Here is a 20,368-nt window from a genome sequence, read left to right as displayed (position 1 = left end):
TCGCTCTCGCTCCGCAACCTCGGACCGGACTCGCCGGCGGAGTTGCGGAACACCTAGAACCGGGATTCTATAGAGCACGTAGATGCTAAATGGCCGGCGTATCTCTTGGACGCTCGGTCATTCGGCTGTGCGAGCCCCCGACAATTTCATGCAAAATGCGTCAAATAGGAATTATCGGTATGCGACAATGCCACTCCCCTGACCTACATGGGCTGGCCATTTTCGTTTTCCTTTTCCCGTTTTTAAATTCAGGAACATATTTCTAAATCTGTAAATAGTTTTTAAATTCACGATTATATATTTTGAATTAGCGAACATTTTTTTGAATTCACGGACGTTCTATGTGCGCAATAGGATGTTTGGGCACAGCACGTCGTCGCCCTCTGCGGCACCACGGTTATCGGCCCATCGCTCGCTCGCTCTCCGCCAACCCGTCACCCCACTCGCTCACTCGGGCCAACCGCCAAGCCGGCCCCCGCGGCCAATCCGCGTGCGCGCCTGCTGCCCTTGTCCCTCCGCCCCGTCCGTTTCCTCCTTTCTCCCCACCCGGACCCAGCAGCAGCCAGACCCAGACCAGCAACCCAAGCCGCAGCGAAGCGAAGCCTCGTTGACCGCTTCGCCTCGTCTTGCCTACCACCCTCCCTCCTCGCCTTCCTTCTCCGAACCCGTGCTTCCGCCCGCTGCTTCCCCTTCCCCTCCCCCAACTCCCCTACGCTCCCCTCCAGACCTCGCCGCCGGCCCCCTCGCCTCCCTCCCCCGCGCGGCCCGCAGGTGAGCCGCAACCGTCTCCTCCTCCTCCCTCGGTTCCTCGCTGCTCTTATTTTGGCTGTTGCTGCTGCCGCCGCGTAGAATTTGATGCTGCCATGGCCGTCCCCTCGATTCGATCGCCGCGTTCCGGGAGCTCCCTGCCCGGGCTCGTAGATCTGGATCAGCCAGCGCGGGACGCGAGGGACGAAGGCCGGTGGACGGATTCAGTTAGACAGCACGGGGGGTACTGCTTCCGTTCTTCTGCCAGCATAGCACCCTATCGGGAAAATGGAGGCGTGGTCTCCGCTGTCGCGGCGCCTAATTCGGGCGGAGGCCGCAGTACTTCAGCGCTGAGCCTTTTTGCTTGCTAATAATAGTAGGCTGCTCCACTTTACTGTATGTCTGTATTACTAGGATTCTACCCTACTCGTTCCTTAAATGTATCAGGCTTCCCAATTTGAGTGCTCCCGTTCCTTTTTGGTGTCTCACTAGTCACTACTGCATTTGTGCTACATCTTTATGTGTGACGCTTACCTTGCAACTTCCTTTTTGTTCTTACGCTTGCTTTTTGTGTTCATTCGGTGTGATTGATCAAACAGATCAGAGCATTTTGTGGAAGGACGGACTGCGGGTTGCTTTTGGTACCATCAGCTAAAGGGTCGGTAGATTGATGGCAGTTATTGGGGCCGTGGAGGATCTCTCGCCAGCTCTGCTCTTCCTTTGACATAGCCGTATGTTTGATTGTGGTTAGAAAGCTCAATACATGGACAGATACAGAGAGGACTTTAAGAGGTTGGTCATTTTTACTTAAAAGGGCACTCCTGTCATGCGCTTTCATAACTCTTATTAAAGGTCATTTACTTAAAAGTGACAATGTTTTCCTTTTCGCATGTCATGACTGTCAATTCTTAAGCCTGGACATTGTAGTACCAATTTCTCTCTGGACACCTTCCTGTAGGCTGTAGCCTTGCATCTCTCCTGCATATAGTGGTAATTCTATTGAAAAAGCACAAACTTTTGCTGTATAGTCCATGTCCACATCAAATATTCACGAGTTCTTCCCATGGTACCCCCTCGTCAAGCACATGGCATCCTTTCTCGTCAAGCACATGGCATCCTTTCTCGCCGTCTTTTGTAACTTAAAACAGGTCTTTGGCTCTTTGTTTGACCTTCCGGTATTACCTGTAAGAGTTATGTCATGTTTATTTTTGGAAGAAAACGACAAAGCCAGTCATTTGTTTTACATTTTTCCTTCATGTTGAACAAATAAACTGGGTTTTACCCATTTTGCTGTATAAACAGAGAAGCAGCCAGTATTAGTTTTTACATTTTCCTTCATGCTGGAGTGATGATGTAGAAAATATAAGGGAGAAATCTCAATCATAGCACTCTATCAGACGCGTTATATGATTTAACTTATCACTGCGCACTGTACGTACACATATTTATGTTGCTTTTGTTTAACCGTGGGCTGTTTTGAATTTGTTTTAATTATTTATCAATACTCTATGCAGGCTGGATGAGTTTAGCCCTAGATCATCTGTACAATCTGAAATTGGTGGGAGGAGCAGCCTGAGGTTCAGCATGCCTGGGTTCGGTTATGATTCGTTTAATCCACTAAGATCATTCATGTCAGGGCTGAGAAAGAGTTCTGGAAGACTCAAATCACTTAGGCACCCCAATCCATCTGGTGCTCCTAAGACAGCTTTTGCAGAAGATCTTAAATCTTTTAAGAAGAATATATTTGATCCCCAGCAAAAGTTCCTGCTGCGAATGAATAGATTTTTCTTCCTGTCATGTATTTTCGCTGTTGCAGTTGATCCACTCTTCTTCTTCCTACCCGTCATCGACAACTCAAATTGCATCGGTATAGATAAGAAATTGGCAGTGACATCAACAGTAGTACGGACTATTATTGACTCTGTCTATCTTATCCGTGTGTTTCTTCAATTCCGCACTGCTTATGTTGCTCCATCTTCTCGAGTGTTTGGAAGTGGCGAGCTTGTGATTGATCCAACGCTAATTGCGATGCGTTACATTAAAAGTTACTTCCTAATGGACTTCTTCGCACTGTTACCACTTCCACAGGTACTTCTTTGCATCCATGCTCTTCTATAGTATGAAGGTTATTTTACTGTCACTTGGTCTTTATCTGAAACAGTAAGCCTTTTCTTTTACGTGAAAACAATAAACCTTTTAAGTGCTTTTACACTTTAGCGTTAGATATTTTTATTTATCATTTCAATAGCCTGGCTCTATGCACAGATTTGCTGCATTAAATTTATCCCATTAATTTGATATTCACATTCGACTATCCTGAACTATGATTACTGCATACTTCAAGACATTTTTCATATTTTCCTTGAATGATCTCGTTGGTTATCGACAGATTGTTGTTTGGAGATATCTCCACAGTTCTGATGGTCCAGATGTGCTGGCTACAAAAGATGCACTGGTTTGGGTTGTCCTGTGCCAATACATTCCAAGGTTGCTAAGGATATTCCCTGTGACCAAAGATTTGAAAAGGACAGCTGGTGTTTTTATTGAGACTGCGTGGGCTGGTGCTGGTTACTATCTTCTCTGGTTTATGCTTGCTGGCCATGTAAGTGATTGCTATGCTATGTATTGTTTATCCATGCCATGTGCATCTTCATCTAGAGAGCATTATCACAATTATCTCTGCATTTTTACACTATGATGAGTGCCTCGAGTAGAAACATTGTTGATACATTGAGGTTCCTTGCATACCTGGTAGCTTTTCAAAACTTACCATCTTTGCTATCTGAACTCTTCAGTTATCCTGTCAGATATGATAGTTTAAAGATTTCGTAGCACTTGGAGATTGTGCATAATACTCTACATTGTAGGCATTGCTAATATGTCAACTAATTGACTACATTTATGGTTAGATGATTTTTGTTAGTTAACTTTTGATGGTATCCTTCTCTCCTCACATGTAGTTATTGTCTTACGTCATGTTGAGCATAATTCTCTGAACATAGTTTGTCGTAGGTGATCATGTTTTCCTTGACTTACCCTGTAATTTTTCTATACGCTGTTTGTTGCAGAATGTTGGTACTCTGTGGTACTTCTTATCCATAGAGCGCAAAGATAGCTGCTGGCTTGCCAACTGTCATGCCACAGATGGTTGTGAACCCACCTACTTGTATTGTAGTGAGAATCATGGTGGCAGTGAGAGGTACAAAAATTGGAGTACGAGTACCCCAATATTTAATCAGTGCAATGGCACTGATGAATCTTTCAATTTTGGTATCTATCAGCAAGCATTGGTGTCTGGAATACTTGGTCCAGGAAATTTTGTCTCTAAAAGTTGTTATTGCTTCTGGTGGGGATTACAAAATTTAAGGTAATAGAAAAAAACAATACTCCGTACATCTGTTCATTATTCTTCGAAGGCTTTCATTGTGCACAAGAAAATATATTTGAAAAACTCTGATTTAAACAGTTCCCACAAAATGAGTCATTTTTTACCGAAACGGAATTTCTCTCATGGTAGGAGTTTGTAAAGTCCATTTCACTCCCTGTCTTGGAAAATAGATTTTGTTAGATACTTGGATCTGCATAATGACCACTCCAGACAAACTGGACTACTGGAGCTTGGAAGCAACAAATGGAGTGGATCTTAGAGACCCGTAAAGGAACTACCTACTTTCCTAACTTTGTATGCTGTGGCATACATATAACTTGTAGAGATTATTTTTGTATGATTTGAAAGAGCATGCCAGTTAATATTGGTTACACTAATGGTCTGAAAAGCCAACGCGCGCCAAATTGCTAGTGAGAATATAAGATATTGTATATGATCTGTTATCCTGTTAGTATAACCTGGACTTACTGGTGTTAGATTAGATTTTGTTTGGAAATAGCAATATTATAACATAACTTACCAATTCAAATATGATTGCCGTGGTGTCAAAAAGTTGCCCAACTTTCTAGCTATTTAAGGTTTGTTTGGTTTGAGACTAAGTTTGCCAAAGGTGTCACACCTAAGGTTAGGCAAGTTTGACCAACTTAGGTGGGTGTTTGGTTCAAGCCACACTAGTGCCCCGCATTACATACACACAAAAAGTGTGGCATGATTCCCTTAGGATTGCCAACTTGTGGCTCTTATTTTGTTGAACTAACCTTAGGCAAGCTTGGCAAAAAATGTATGGCAAAGTGTGGCAATGCAAGGCGTAGAACCAAACAGCCCCTTAAGCTGGCTTCTTTCCAGCAGTACACTTTTTTGATTATCGGGGTTTATAGAGAACTAAAGGGAACTAGCCGCTGCCGGTTCTGGGTTTCCTGTTGTTCTAGCTCAACACACTTGAAAATAGGGTGGTTGTATTTCATATGCTGCCTTTAACAGAATGCATATACTACTATTTCCGTTTCTAAATATAAGCCCTTTTAGATATTTCAATACGGAGTACATACGGATGTATATAGACATATTTTATAGTGTGGACACACCCATTTTGCTCCGTATGTAGTCCGTATTGGAATCTCTAAAAAGGCTTGTATTTAGGAACGGAGGGAGTACTAGTCATCCAAGATGAAGAGAACACAAGATCTTAAGTTCCTTGCAGCAAAAATGGCATACCAGGAAAGAGGCAAAAACCAGCCTGTTCACATTTTCCTGGCTTAGGTCATGAAATCTAGCAAAAGCTATTTTGTGAACCCTGATCCTAATTTGGACCTGGGTCCTTCTGCTTGGGGTGTCAACTTTGCATTCTAATTGTTGCAGGTTTATATGAGCAGCTATCATTGTTTGCGTACTTCCTCCGATTTCAGATGTAGTGTCCTAGAGACTGTATTGGTCAAACATTTTGAAGACTAATGGACCTTCAGTGTATAGAATTTTTATATTGGCAGCATGGAGTTCGTTTTACTAGACCTTTTGTGAGTTTTACTTCCATGATAGATTGTTTTTTGCGACCTTCAAAAATATGATGATAAAAAATAGCAGCCAATGTGGTAATCGTTTGTCTCCACAATGAGTATTTTTTGTGACTAGAGAGTACATTACTCTTCCATATCTTATATTTGTGGTTCATTGTGCTTGATATGTTTAACTTCCTTTCCATTTAACAGTACCCTTGGCCAAGGGTTTGTAACAAGTACATATCCCTGGGAGGTGTTATTCTCCATTGCAATATGCATCCTTGGACTGATTCTCTTTGCGCTCCTCATCGGTAACATGCAGGTAGAATGATAATGCATCGCAAACTATCTTTTCACCCTGTTTTGCCGGATTCTAAGTTGTAACATTGTCTTTTCAGACCTACCTTCAATCAGTTGCTATACGCCTTGAAGAGATGAGAGTTAAGAAGCGTGATGCTGAGCAGTGGATGCATCACCGATCACTGCCGCCGGATATCAGAGAACGAGTAAGGCGGTATGAACGGTATAGGTGGTTGGAGACCAGAGGAGTAGATGAAGAAAATTTGGTTCAAACCCTTCCAAAAGACCTTAGGAGGGACATCAAACGCCATCTCTGTTTGGGTTTAGTGAAAAGGGTAGGATATATATTTTGTCAGGTATCTTTGAAATTCTTTTAGCGAACTACACTGATTTCTTCCTGTTTTGCTGCTGAATAGGTACCTTTGTTTGAGAATATGGATGAAAGACTACTAGATGCAATATGCGAGCGATTAAGACCTGCACTCTACACTGAACATGAATACATTTTGAGGGAAGGTGATCCAGTGGATGAGATGCAATTTATTCTCCATGGTTCCTTGGAGAGTGTGACTACTGATGGAGGCCGAAGTGGGTTCTTCAACAAGGTCCAGCTAAAGGAGGGTTCTTTCTGTGGCGACGAGCTGCTCACTTGGGCATTGGACCCCAAGTCTGGTGCTAACTTCCCGGTTTCGTCCAGGACAGTGAAGGCTCTTAGCGAGGTCGAGGCATTCTCCCTGCGTGCCGACGAGCTGAAATTCGTGGCCAGTCAGTTCAGGAGGCTGCACAGCAGGCAAGTTCAGCACACATTCCGGTTCTACTCCCAGCAATGGAGGACCTGGGGAGCCTGCTTCATCCAGGCGGCCTGGCGCCGCTACTACAAGCGGAAGATGGCCGAGCAGCGCCGGAGGGAAGAGGAGGCCGCAAACCGCCAGAGCAGCAGCAGCAGCGGCCCGAGCCTGGGAGCGACCATCTACGCGTCCCGGTTCGCGGCCAACGCGCTCCGGGGAGTCCACCGGCTTCGGAGCAAGGCTGCTGCTCTCCCCATTGTGAGAGTGCCGAAGCCCTCGGAGCCAGATTTTGGCGTCGACGTTGACGACGCGGACTAACAAAAACAGACCATACTGGGAATTACCTGTGCTAATTAATTAATTAAGCTGATACTTCAGGCGTGTAGATTGTGTACAAAATTCAAAAGACAGCAGCCGCACACAACATTGTGATGATTGTAAAAGTTTTACTGCTCCAAGGAGTATAGAAGATGCAAATGTAGTATAATGTTTCAGTTTTGCTACTTGCCGGTTGCCTGAAACTTTTGATGCCTCTGTGTGACCTAAAGTTGCACATCACTGATCCTGTAAAAATCGCAGTGCCAAAATTCTGCAAGACTTCATCTACATCGAAATATTGCCGCAAAGATGAAATTGTTAGTTGTTTGTTGAAAATTTGGAAATGCTATTTGAATTCAATCAGTTTGACTCGGATCGGCTGAGATTTGGAGAAGTTTCAGGTCAGGTCAGGGGGGAAAGAGGTTTCAGGATTCAGGCGTCGTCGGTCGCACTCGCACCACACTCGTCTCTCTGCTCGATTGCGGGATGCTCTCCCTGGCGCGCCGCCGCCTCCTCGCCGCCCGCTTCTCCACGCTGCCGGAGGCCGCGCCGCCCGCCCCTCTCGACGCGGCGGCGGTGCAGGAGACGCTCACGCTCTACACCAACGACTGGCGCCGCGCGCTCGACTTCTTCCACTGGTCCGCCTCCCCGGGCGGCGGCAACCTGCGGCCGACCCCGTCGACCCTCTCCCGCGCCGTCGACATCCTCGGCAAGCACTTCGAGTTCCCGCAGGCCACCGCCCTCCTCCTCGCCCACCACGACCCCACGGACCCCGCCTTCCTCCGCCCCGCCCTCCGCGCGCTCCTCAACCGCCTCGCCGCCGCCAACCTCGTCGACGACGCCGTGCGGGCCTTCGAGTCCACCGCCGCCTCCGTCGGCCTGCGGGACGAGGCCTCCTTCCACCTCCTCGTCGACGCGCTCTGCGACCACCGCCGCGTCGACGAGGCCCACCACCTCTGCCTCGGCGGCAGGGGGGCGGCGGGGCCGCCGCCCTTCCCGCCGGGGACGAAGACCCACAACCTGCTCCTCCGCGGCTGGGCCAAGGCGCGCGCCTGGGCGCGCCTCCGCCAGCACTGGCTCGACATGGACGCCCGCGGCGTCGCCAAGGACCTCCACTCCTACTCCATCTACATGGACGCCCTCGCCAAGTCAGGGAAGCCCTGGAAGGCCGTCAAGCTGTTCAAGGAGATGAAGCAGAAGCGCCTCCCGGTGGACATCGTCGCGTACAACACCGCTATCCACGCCGTCGGGCTCGCGGAGGGCGTCGATTTCGCCGTTCGGATGTACAGGCAGATGGTTGAGGCCGGTTGCAGGCCGAATACCGCCACTTTCAACACGATCGTCAAGCTGTTGTGCAAGGAAGGGAGGTTCAAGGAAGGCTATGCGTTTGTGCAGCAGATGCACAAGGCCGGGTGCGAGCCCAATGAGCTAACTTACCATTGCTTCTTCCAGTATCTGACCCGCCCGCAGGAGGTCCTTGCGCTGTTTGAGAAAATGCTCCAGAGGGGCTGCCGGCCGAGGATGGACACATATGTCATGCTCATAAAGAGGTTTGGGCGCTGGGGTTTCCTTCGTCCGGTGTTCTTTGTGTGGAAGACAATGGAAGAGCAAGGGCTCACCCCGGATGCATTTGCATACAACACACTCATTGATGCATTGCTGGAAAAGGGAATGGTGGATTTGGCTAGGAAGTATGACGAGGAGATGCTCGCAAAGGGCCTCTCACCCAAGCCAAGGAAAGAGCTGGGGACTAAAATGCCAGGATCGGAGTCTGACAGTGATAATAATGCATTACGTGGCGTGATCTGAATTCTGGCAGCCAGACAGCAGAACTGATATTAAAATGTTCCTCTACACACTGGTTGTCGTTGGATCAGAGTGTGACTGAAACAATGGTGTCATGATGAGGCTTTGTGTTGCTGGAGATCTAATGTGAGCTTGTGCGCTTGGCACTGAAGGAAAATAGAATGGGCAATGTTGCATTTCCTGTCAACTTTCATGCAGCTGTTCCCTTAAAAAACATGTGGAAGTGGAGGGACTTAGCTCAGATGTTTTGCACACAATGTGGTTGCTTGAAAGCCTGTTGAGTGTTGAGCTGTTGCCCAAGTTGATCAAGGACTGAGTTGGGCTGTTAGCCTGCTTCAACGTTTGGTAACACTGAATGACATATTCTGAGAGCTGGACAGGAAGATTAGTAGTACAATTTTAGATTAGTCCCTTTGCTCCATAGTTTTGCCATATAATCATTCCGACCGCCTGAAGCATTAATGCCTTTCAAGGCAAACTGCCTTATCTTGAATGGGCATTCAATCATACACTCTACATTGAAGTGAAATGAAACCAGTTATAGTTGTCTTTATCATATTCTCACTAGGCTGTTCTCTGACAAAACCATGGTCAATTGAAGTATGCACAGGAAATCTCATGTCACGACAAAAGCTTAGAATAGCAGCATACCGTGCCTGGAAGCTGCATGAGTTGTTTATACAAATTACAGGTAAACGTACTCAACAGTTCTGGTATTGTAGTGATGTTTCCATTGCTTTGAATGTTTGATTCCAGTACTATGCTATGCTTGTATTATTGTTGCATTACAGATAACGCATCCAGTTCTTTATTCATTCAATGTCCTTCCTACTGGTCCTTGATGTGGCAATTGTTTTCAGATTGACTTTTCACTCAGTTTGATACAAAATGAAATTGTTATATATATAGCTTCTTAAACATCTTTTCTCTAGTGCAGGTTGCAGTTTATCGTGTTCTTCTGCATTTTCCTTAGGAGTATAACCTTAAGAACAATTTATTTTGAGACCAAACTGGGGAAAAAAAATCTTCCTCTCTTCATTTAAACTTGCAATAGAAAATAATCTTAAGCTTTTCTGGAGTTCACTTTCAGATCTCAGTACACTGTAAGCTAACCAAATCTGATTTGAGGAATGGGTAGTATAATAGTCAGCTTTAGAGGAGTATTGTTCTGTGTTCCCTGTGAGTAAATCTCAATCCATGGCAATCTTCTTGTTCGCCATATTATATTTCTGATATCCAATGAGCTTTGGATGCATTATCTCTTGCCTGTGAATTTACTTGTATATGGTCAGAGGCTTAAAACCCTGTGTTGTACCCTGATCGCAGGGTCACTTTTATCAGTTTCTTATCTGTTTCTAATATAGGGTTTGGCCAGCAATATACCACGAACTTGCCTAGAACTTGGACAAATCAGCTAGGTAACAGAAGGAAAATAATCTTAAGTTGTGAATGTTTTCTCAGAATTTGAGAACTTTATGCTTAATCTAAAACAATCTTTAAACTGTTGAGATAAGTGATAATCTGCTGTAACTTGTACGAGGTGTAACTGAGAGGAGTCTGCCTCAAACTAGTTAGATGAAACGTCCCAAGGAGGTCCAGGTAACCAGTGGTTGCCTATTGGGAATTTCCTCAGTGCAGGCAAGGGACAACTGGTGTATAAAAACACAGATTGATATTCTTTGGCTAGCAAACAGTTGAACAATACATACTAGATCTTCTTCCTTGACATGATAAACAATGCATTGTCAAGTTGTCAACTAGATTTCGAAGTAGGAGTCCTTATGGATCCATAGATCAGCATGTGCTTGAACATGCTTGCAGTTTGTGACCATCATAGAGCCAGTGGAATTTCAGTATTTGAACCTGGTGTCAGAGCTTGCTACTCCCAGTTAAATTTTTGTATGGAACCACAGATACGAGTGATTCAGTCAGTATTGTCCATGTAACCTTAGTGTAAGTTCAAAATGTCACATGGAATTGCACAAGCACAACTGACTTGTTATTCGGTGTGATGCGGATCTTGTAGATTATGAAGGAACCTTGAACTAAATTTTTATCTTGATCTGTAGCTTTTCACCAAAAGCATTGATTTGTAATGTTTTTTTCGTACTATATTAAATGGCACGAGCTCGTGCAAGAAATAATTTGTTAATCGTTTTGACTAATAATGGGTTGTACATGCTGTTGGCCTCTGCCCTCGGGGTCAATTAAACTATTTCCCAGTAATTTATCATCTTGATTAGAGTTTTGGGATGGCCTGAGAGTCGAGTACTTACCAATGGATATATGTGAGCATATTTGGCCCATCTGGACGGGGTTATGAATGCTGCTGTTGAGAAATCAAGCAAAATATCACTTGAGTCAGGGCGTATTTTGATGCAGCGTTGAGACTATCAAATACAGGCAACAGGCACTTGGGTGAAGGGTGTCCACCGGTCTAGTAGTGAAAGGGGCAAGATCATGACTGCACACAGAGGATCTATGTGAACATGTCTGCTCTCAAACTGTGATGCATGTACAACATATGACGTAAACACAAGATGAGACACGCACGCGGCCATGCCTTGTTTGGTCTGCATCCCAAGACGAGCCATGCCCATGCATGCATGGCAACATGGCCCCGCCAACGATGATACTGTGTCGAAAAACGTCTTACATTATGGGACGGAGGGAGTAGTAGATAGGCTGCTGCAATCATGCCCTGATGACTTGATGAGATTTCTTCTTTAATGTTTGGTACTCTGTATGGTGTACTCTGAGAGCTGGGAAAGATTAATGGTACAGGTTTAGATGAGTCCCTTTGCTCCGTCGTTTTATCGTATGCTCATTTTGACTACCTGAAAGCATTGATGCCTTTCAAGTTTCAATGCAAACCACATTGCCTTGAGTTCACATTCAATCATGCATTCTAGATTGAAGTGAAATGAAACCAGTGATAGTGGTCTTTCTCATATTCTCACTGGCTTGTTCTCTGAGGAAACCATGGAAGTATGCGCAGGACATCTAATGCCACGATGAATACTTAGAATAGCAGCATACCATGCCTGGAAGATTTATGAATTGTTTATACAAATTACAGGTAAATGTATTCAACAGTTCTGGTATTGCAGTGAAGTTTCGATTCCTTCAAATCTTAATTCCAGTGCTATGCTATGCTTATATTGTTTTATTGTTGTATTACAGACAACACATCCAGTTCTTTATTCATTCACTGTCCTTTCTACTGATCCTTGATGTGGCAATTATTTTCAAGTTGATTTCTCACCCAGCTTAATACGGAATGAAATGGTCATATATATTGCTTCTTAAACATCTTTTCTCTAGTGCAGGTTGCACTTTATCTAGAGTTCTTGTACTTATCTTCCTTAAGCATAGTTAAAACTATTGTGAGACCAAGCTTGGAAAAAATGGTTCTGCTCTTAATTTTAACTTGTAATAGAAAATAATCTTACGCTTTTCTGTATTTCACTTTAAGGCTAGATTACGCAGATACTTCTGGAAACTGCTGTATCGGGCGTATCGGATACTCGAATACGTCTGGATACCCGCAGAAACATATCCGATATGTATCCCTCTATTTTCCCTTTTTCAAAAAATTAAATTAATTTGGATACCTGTGGGATACCTGCCGGACACGGGAAAACCTTAAATCCCTCTATCCATGCCCATGACACCCCCCTCCCTCTGTCTGTCCTTATTCTTCCTCCATCCCGACCTGAGCTCCACGCCACCGCTACACAGGTGGGGAAGGCCAGCCACCGCCAGTCAGACACTTCTCTCTTCCCTGTTCTCAGCGTGGCCACACCGGAGGAGAGCTCCAGGATGCTGCTGTTCCGTCAACCAATCTGAGCGCTAACACAGCTCCCTCTGCCGGCCGCCCCTGCTCAATCTCTTTCCAAGCTGCACTAGCTTATTTATTCTTCTTCTCTTAAGGTCAGCAATGGCTAGCATCGGTAGTGGTTCTGGTTCTGGATCTTCTGGTTCTTGAATCAGAAGTGAAAGCTTAAACTCATATGCACGCAGTGGAGGAGTCAATGCAGTCGAGTTGCTGAATGCTGCTTGTGTGATTCCTCTGAATGCAGTCTGAAATTGTCACTTTCCCGAATTCCCGTATGGAAATCATGAATTTCTATATGTTTCTAATATTTCCTATATATATATACAAACGTATCCCCGTATCTGTGTTTTTGAATAATTGATGTATCGCGGTGTCCGTGTCCGTATCCGCATCGCTGTATCCGTGCAATATAGCTTTCAGGTCTCAACAGGTCCGTGCAATATAGCTTTCAGCTTGAGAGGGTCATATCGATCTGTGTTCCCTGTGAGTATATCTCAATTCAGGGCAATCTTCTCCGTCGCCATATTTTACTGCTGACATCCATTGGAATTCGAATGCATTATCTCTTGCCTCTGAATTTACTTGTATATGGTCAGTAGCTTAAAACCCTGTGTTGTACCCACATCTCAGGGTCAATGTTACCAGTTTCTTATTTATTTCTCATATGGGCTGTGGCCAACAGCACCATGTCGCATGAACTTCCCTAGAACTTGGACAAATCAGCTAGGTAACAAAAGAAGCTGTCAACTTTTTCTCGGGTATTTAGAAACTTTATGCTCACTCTAAAACAATCTTCAAACTGTTGGAATCGGTGCTAATATGATGTAACTTGTACCAGGTGTAACTGTCCCAATCTGAGGGGAGTTTGCCTCAAACTAGTTAGATGAAACTAGTCCTGAGGGGGTCTAGGTACCAGTGGTTGTGTATTGGGAATTTCCTCAGTGTGGGCAAGGGACAACTGTTGTATAAAAGCACAGATTAATATTCTTTGCGTAGCAAACAGTTGAACATTGCATACTAGATGTTCTTCCTCAACATGATAGAAATGAACTGTGAAGTTGACAGCTAAATTTCTCGAAGCAGGAGTCCTTATGGATCCATAGTTCAGCATGTGCTCAAACATGTTTGCACTTTGTGACCATCATAGAGCCAGTGGAATTTGAGTATTTGACCCTGGTGTCAGAGCTTGCTACTCCCAGTTAAATTTTGTATGGAACCACAGGTATGAGTGATTCAGCCAGGATTGTCCGTGTAACCTTAGTGTAAGTTCGAAACGTCACATGAATTGTACAAGCACCACTGACTTGTTATTCGGTATGATGTGGACTTATAGATTTTGAAGGTACCTTGAACTAATTTTTCATCTTGATCTGTAGCATCAAACCCAAAGCATTGATTTGTAATTGTTTTTACTGCACTATATTAAATGGCACAAGCTCGTGCAAGAAAGAATTTGTTAATCATTTTTGACAAATTATGTGTTGTACATGCTGTTGGCCTCAGCCCTCAGGTTTAATAAAACTGTTGCCCAGTAATTTATCACCTTGATTAGAGTTTTGGGATGGCCTGAGAGTCGAGTACTTACCAATGGATATATGTGAGCATATTTGGCCCATCTGGACAGGGTCATGAATGCCAATGTCCCTTGTTGTAATCAAGCAAAATATCACTTGAGTCAGGTCGTATTTTGGTGCAGCGTTGAGACTAAGCAAATATAGGCAACAGGCGCCTGGGTGAAGGATGTCTGCCGATTTAGTGAAAGGGGCAAGATCATGACTGCACACAGAGGATACTGTACACTGGTAATTCCCTGCGATGGGGATTGGGGTCGATATTATTCTGGGCTAGCGGCAGCTTTCATGAGAAGATATATGCATGTTTAACTAGGGGTGAATGTCGGGGCGGCGGCCCCGGAATTGTTGTTTGTCTTGCCTTGGACCTTGATCTTGTGTCGTGTGGGCGGCAGGCTCTCGCCGTTGTTTGCGAGGTTTTCGACCCGTTTTTCTTATGAACTCGATCAATTCTCTTATGAATTGCCAGAGCACCTGGCGTCTTGGCCCTTTAGGTTTTCAGAAGAAAAAAAAACTATACTTATTTAAACCTTGGAAAACCTGTGACTGGAGTTTGGTATCACCTGCAACATTTTTTTCTCAGTGCGGGTTACAATTTCATGATTTTTTTATACTTGTGTATAACAGAAATAAATGCTTCATATCTTATGTGGCAATTCCCTGTGTTGGAGAGGGGTCAGTGAGTCACTGAAGTTGCACTTGCAGACAGGAGTAATACGAAGCTGCAGCCTTCGTGACAAGATGATATGTGCATGTTTTCCACCTACCTGTTCAAAATCCTGAAACAAAGAAGAAAACATGTGAACGGGGCCTTGGATGACCTGTCTATAGCTCTTGTTTGTTTACATGTCTGCTCTCAAACTGTGATGCGTGTACGGCTGTACCTACCTTTCTATGTGAACCTGAGACAATGATAATCCATATGATCATCAACGGCAGACAATGATCCATACGAATTGATGGATGATCAGGCCGGGCCGTGACAATTAATAAGTGTCGTTGATCTTGGTAGACAACCTGCTCACCTGTAGACCATGCACCGTCCCGTATGTTCCATGTGAGACTAATGCGATTCGCCGTGTTGCTTATCCATCCACACAGCTACAGGAGAGGCTGGTGGCGGTAGCCGACTGCCGACAGCCTCACCTGCATGGCTATTCCTGCCGTCTCCCACGTCCCCCGTACGCTACATGAGTACATGGCGTGTACCTACGTGTCTGCAGACGCGTACACACCGGCCGGCTTTTCGTCTCCGCTAGCTAATTGGCGCCTTCTCTCATTTGGCCGGCGTGGTACAGCGACATTGCTTGCCGCGACGGGACGGGACAGATATGAGATATCTACGGACGACGTGCACGCATGTACGCACCGATGTATACGTGGGTGCTACTGCATGCATACTGTACGCGGCAGCTAGCAGTAGCACCGGTGGGTGATGGGCACGGTCGGCCTGACCGCGTCGTGCAAGCGGTGGGTGTGGTGCAAGGAAAGCCAAACCGGTCAGACCCCAGCTTTCTTTTAGACAATCATATGAAGCTTTATTAAGTCGTTATACAGAGACATGTAAGATCATCGGGTTGGCCTAGCCAAACTTGATGATCAACCCTTAAATGTAAAGCATGCTTCGCTAGTAAACTCGTGCACGAATACAAATGTTAAAACTTCTAGAGTGCTCTATGATTTCATAAACGATAGCCAGCTGGGCTTGGTAGTTTTATGTCATCGACTACCACAACCTCGCAGTCCGACGCGACGTGCAGCCTTTGAAGATTCAGATCATCAGCTAGAGCCATGGCCTCCCGGACCCAGCTGCATGCACGTACGGCACGTCAGGCCGGGCGGCCGCGGGGCGTGCGTACGTGCGTGATTGCGGCGTCTGGAGCCGTACGTGCCGTGCCGTCCGCCTCGGCCGATCGCTCCAGCTGGGACGTCCGTGGTGGAGTCGATCGGGGACCGTACGTACGTACTGATGTGGAGGTGGAGCGAGCAAGAAGGTAATGGCGGCACGTCGCAGGCCGGGGACATGTCGACGACAGGCCGAGCACGGCCCGTCGCTGCCGATGGCAACCGCGGGGCGCGGACGGACGCGGCCGCGGCCAGCGCCGTGGACAGGACGGCGTGCGCCAGCGCCGTGGGCCGGCCGCGATCGAGAGGGGCGCGCCGCGCGACCAAAGCCGTACGTACGTACGTCGCCAGACCGATCGCGTCGCCGTCGCCGTCGCCGCCCGTACGAACGGTCCAGGGTGGGGCGCGGTGCCATTTCCAGGCAGGCAACCCGGGCGGACAGATGTGAAAGCCCGCGTCGACACCCAACGGAACGGTGCCCGGCACGGCCCCACGCACGCCCTCCCGACACCTTCTCTCTGGCGGTCGGCGCGGCGGCAGACGTGGTGGCGACGCCTCCGGCCCGCCGAAAGGGGCCGGAGCTTAGCCGCCGGCCGGTGAGCGATCGTTACCTATCAGCGCCGCGCATCCATCCATCCATCGCCGTGGGTCGTTTGTTGCGCCGTGCATGCCCAAGTCCTCGAACAGATCGGTCGCGGCCGGCCGGCAACGGGGACCCGCCGGGGATCGCAACGGATCGATCGAGCTGCGTTGCGATCGGTCGCTGTTCCGGTTGGATCGCGCGCGTGGCGACCGGTCGACAAGGGTCACGCGCTCGACCACGACGCCTTGTGCGTACGTACGTGCCGCTGCCGCAACAGGGTCCGACACCTGGGCTCCCCGAGCTGGCGACCCATCGAGAGCCAACCGCTTCACTAACGTCATCCGTCAATGTTCGGCCGATTTAATTGGGTCGTACTTCTCACGTTCTCATATGATCCGGTGATCGTGTCACGTTTGAATTGTCAACAGAGGAATCGTCAAGAAAAAGAAGGGAGACTGTGGAGGGACTTCGTGCCCAAAAATTCCATGTCGGCAAATTATAAGAGAAATGATTCCCCTCAACCGGCTGATTTCTTGGATCCATCCACTGTCCCGCTCGCACAACACGTGGCCCACGTGACATGCCGCGGGCTCCCGATGATTTTTTTCTGCAACTTCTGCAACATCACCAATGTTGCACAAGTTTACAGCTGTAACATTAGCTATGTTGCAAAAGATAAAGACGAAAAAACAAATTCTGCAACAAAGCCTCTGTTGCCAAAATAAAAACCGCAACAAAATCTCAGTTGCAAATATTTTCCCAAAAGTCAGGCTTCATATTTTTTTCTAAATGCATAGAAAAATTATCCTTATCTACATCACTAAATGAATGTAATATGAAATACGCATAATGATGCGTCTAATGAAGTAATGATGTGTGTTTGACATTGTAGATGTAGATTTTTTTCTCTATGAACTTGGACAAACTTATTTGAAATGGAGTACACGATATGATTAACCACCTCCATAATATATACTTCCAATTTTTTATGTGCATTTTCTAGGCGGCAGGCACTTTTTTTTTTCTTCTAAAGCGCAATAAGCTTGAAGCAACACATGAGTATCAGGGTGAATAAGGCGATGAGGGGGGCAGCGACAACGGGCGGGCGGGTGGCCATGGCTTGAAGCATGAGCAACAATGATGTGATGCCAGAGGGCTTGTGTTGAGTCTGAGACTGCGAGGACAGGGAGCAGTGGCAATGATGTAGTTTCGTGTCCGTGGTGTGGAATGGGGTTGGGGTGCGAAACTACATCGGAGAAGAAACTTGTGACTCTAGGGGGCGGGGTGGAGGGATCGATGACTTGAGGCAATAGTAGGACCGACAAAAATGCTGGTTGAGTAAGGCACGAGAGGCGAGGCGGAACCGTTGTAGACTGTGGGCGAGTGAGATAACTGAGAAAGACAAGGTAAGGGGATAGATTGACCGAGCAAAAGATGATGATAAAAAGTCGACTTTGATTTTAGGAAGAAAAAGAAAGACAACATAGTTTGTTTTCCGAAGGAACATACTCCCTCCGCAAAAGTCATATTCTATTCCCAAGCTCAAATGCTCCCTTATAAACAGTAAAATCAAACAAAATAGTAAAAAATATTGTAAACTTTGAAAAATGTTTTGTATGCTTGAAAAATTTCAGTACAAAATGTCATTCATTGAAGGTGTGGCAAAAAAAAATCAGCGCTCCAAAATATTTTCAAAACTAGCACTTTTGGAACAACGATTTTTTTGTCATGACTTCCATGAATGTCATTTCGTGCTGAAATTTTGCAAGCACACATAAGATTTGTCAAAGGTTACCATAAAAAAGAAATTTTATTTCTTTACAATTATTTTTTTATTTTACTGTTCATAAAGGAGCATTTGAACTCGGGAGTAGATACTCTATGTCCTTCCCTTCGTTCCTTTATATAAGTCCTATATTCAACCACGAAAAAAGAGCTATATCAACCTGTCAAGCAGATTATTTTATTTGATATATGATTTTGTATAGGGGTGACTAACTTAATTAAAAATGTCTATAGTATTTCTCAATCAATATTCATAGCTATATGATGGTCATCCTCACGCCACTTCATACTTTCACAAAATTTCAATGACTTTCAGCGGAAGACTTTTTTTTCTGCGACGAAGCGTAAGACTCAGAAGCTATAATTTCTTAGTTCATGTGAAATAGTATGGGCATCTTCAAAGCGAACCCTCAAACCATCGCTATATGCCCGAAACACGGTGTTTGAACCACTTTTGCTATCCAGTGGGGACCTATATATATATGTCCGCTTAGCAGTTCGGACATACGGATTTCGGTATCCTAGAAACAAACGTAGGGAAATTTTGCCGGAGTCTAGACATGCACTTGACCAACACAGACTCCGTATGATTTCCTCTCTTTTCTCTCTATGCACATGCATGACCCCTCCTCTCCTCTTTCTCTCTGCTCCCAACCGGACACCACACCACAAATCCCATCGTATGCATGTTCCCCCTCTATTCTCTCGCCTCTCAACCTGATTAATTTGTGAATAACTTTGAATGGCTTCCTTCTGCATCATGTCCACAGATCACGTCCGGGCATAAAACGGACATACACCAGAGACATTTGCGGGTCAGCTTTAAAGATGCCCTAAACTGTTTCTTATCTGCGACTGTTGCTTGTCTGCTTTGATGTCACGTTGATTAGTCAAGTTGGATAAACTTTTTTGATATGAAGTTTGGATATAATTGGTATAGTGCAGCATCGATCATGTGCTGCCCCTTGATCTGACGTCCAATCCGGCGCGCGTCAAAAAGACGAGCGGCGCGGGTCGTACGTGTCCCGACGCCTTGAGCCAAGTGGCACAGTGCAACGACCGTGAAAAGCAATGACGCTTTCTTCCTCCCTCGTCCGGCGTTGCACGATCTATGCATGCATCATTCCTTTTCGGCATGGAAGCTAAAACTAGCCCTGTCGACATGGGAAGAAGGATATATATTCTCCCTTCAGATTTGATGGATGGACCTTTTTGACTGCATGCATGGACAGTAACAAATAAAGTATTTTACTCATTAGGAAACCCATTTTGGCTCTAGGGAGCACATGCTCCTGCGTGCCAAATGGATTGTACAAATGTCAAAAAACATTGAAAAAAATATATGTTCATTGTCACCCCCAAATGGTACCTGTAAAATTGAAGCATTTTGGCCTATGCAAAAAACAAAAGTAAAACGCCAAATGTTACCTTTTTTTGTGAAACCCAAATGTACCTTCAAATGGTACACTTAATATGCAAAAAAAAAAAAGTTCATTGTCACCAACGAAGCACTGCTAACATGAACATCTACCAAAAATATCAGAACTGTAGTGGCCGTTCGATGGTCTAGGAAGCTTGATGTAATTTCTATTAGTACATTTATAAGATGCTTTGTATCTCTAATGAATTTTTATAACAGATTGTAATCTTTTTTGAGAAAAAAAGCGACGGCATGTTGTAGTACGTGCGTGCTCCGTCTGAGTTTACGCGTACTGCGCCACCTTTCGTGCCTGGGGCCTGGCTTTGAACACAGGGCATCTGGTCAAAGCTGGCGCCGCGCGGCGAGATCCTCCACTCAGCCGCGCCCCCCTGGCGCAGGAGAGCTTTGATGAGCCTAGCTATATGATACACTACGCCTACGTACATGATGCATGGCCCGGCCGGCCCCGTGGCCAAGTTCCAA

The 20,368-nt window shown here is 45.8% G+C and overlaps 2 protein-coding genes across 2 annotated transcripts; both read left to right on the top strand.

The window, feature by feature from the left end:
* The first annotated feature begins 514 nt into the window (after positions 1-514).
* LOC109782254 (putative cyclic nucleotide-gated ion channel 8) lies at positions 515-7,222 on the top strand. The gene is made up of 8 exons (XM_020340848.4): positions 515-771; positions 1,347-1,539; positions 2,262-2,835; positions 3,137-3,349; positions 3,816-4,114; positions 5,842-5,953; positions 6,030-6,266; positions 6,348-7,222. Exons 2-8 carry the CDS (start codon positions 1,511-1,513, stop codon positions 7,035-7,037), a joined length of 2,154 nt encoding a protein of 717 aa, XP_020196437.1. The 5' UTR covers positions 515-771; positions 1,347-1,510; the 3' UTR covers positions 7,038-7,222.
* A 19-nt stretch (positions 7,223-7,241) lies between these two features.
* On the top strand, positions 7,242-9,396 carry LOC109782255 (pentatricopeptide repeat-containing protein At1g80550, mitochondrial). The gene has a single exon (XM_020340849.4). The coding sequence runs from the start codon at positions 7,524-7,526 to the stop codon at positions 8,844-8,846; it is 1,323 nt and encodes a 440-aa protein (XP_020196438.1). The 5' UTR covers positions 7,242-7,523; the 3' UTR covers positions 8,847-9,396.
* The last annotated feature ends 10,972 nt before the right edge of the window (positions 9,397-20,368 follow it).

The sequence above is a fragment of the Aegilops tauschii genome, chromosome 2 (genome assembly GCF_002575655.3).
Source record: "Aegilops tauschii subsp. strangulata cultivar AL8/78 chromosome 2, Aet v6.0, whole genome shotgun sequence".
NCBI lineage: Eukaryota > Viridiplantae > Streptophyta > Magnoliopsida > Poales > Poaceae > Aegilops > Aegilops tauschii.
Note: the sequence above shows the minus strand (reverse complement) of the source record. Positions and strands in the feature narration are given on the sequence as shown.

Coding starts and splice junctions, on each gene's coding strand:
- LOC109782254 (XM_020340848.4), top strand. CDS start 1,511: ATGGACAGATACAGAGAGGACTTTAAGAG. Junction 3,350..3,815: donor GGTTTATGCTTGCTGGCCAT/GTAAGTGATTGC, acceptor TGTTTGTTGCAG/AATGTTGGTACTCTGTGGTA. Junction 4,115..5,841: donor TGGGGATTACAAAATTTAAG/GTAATAGAAAAA, acceptor TCCATTTAACAG/TACCCTTGGCCAAGGGTTTG.
- LOC109782255 (XM_020340849.4), top strand. CDS start 7,524: ATGCTCTCCCTGGCGCGCCGCCGCCTCCTCGCCGCCCGCTTCTCCACG.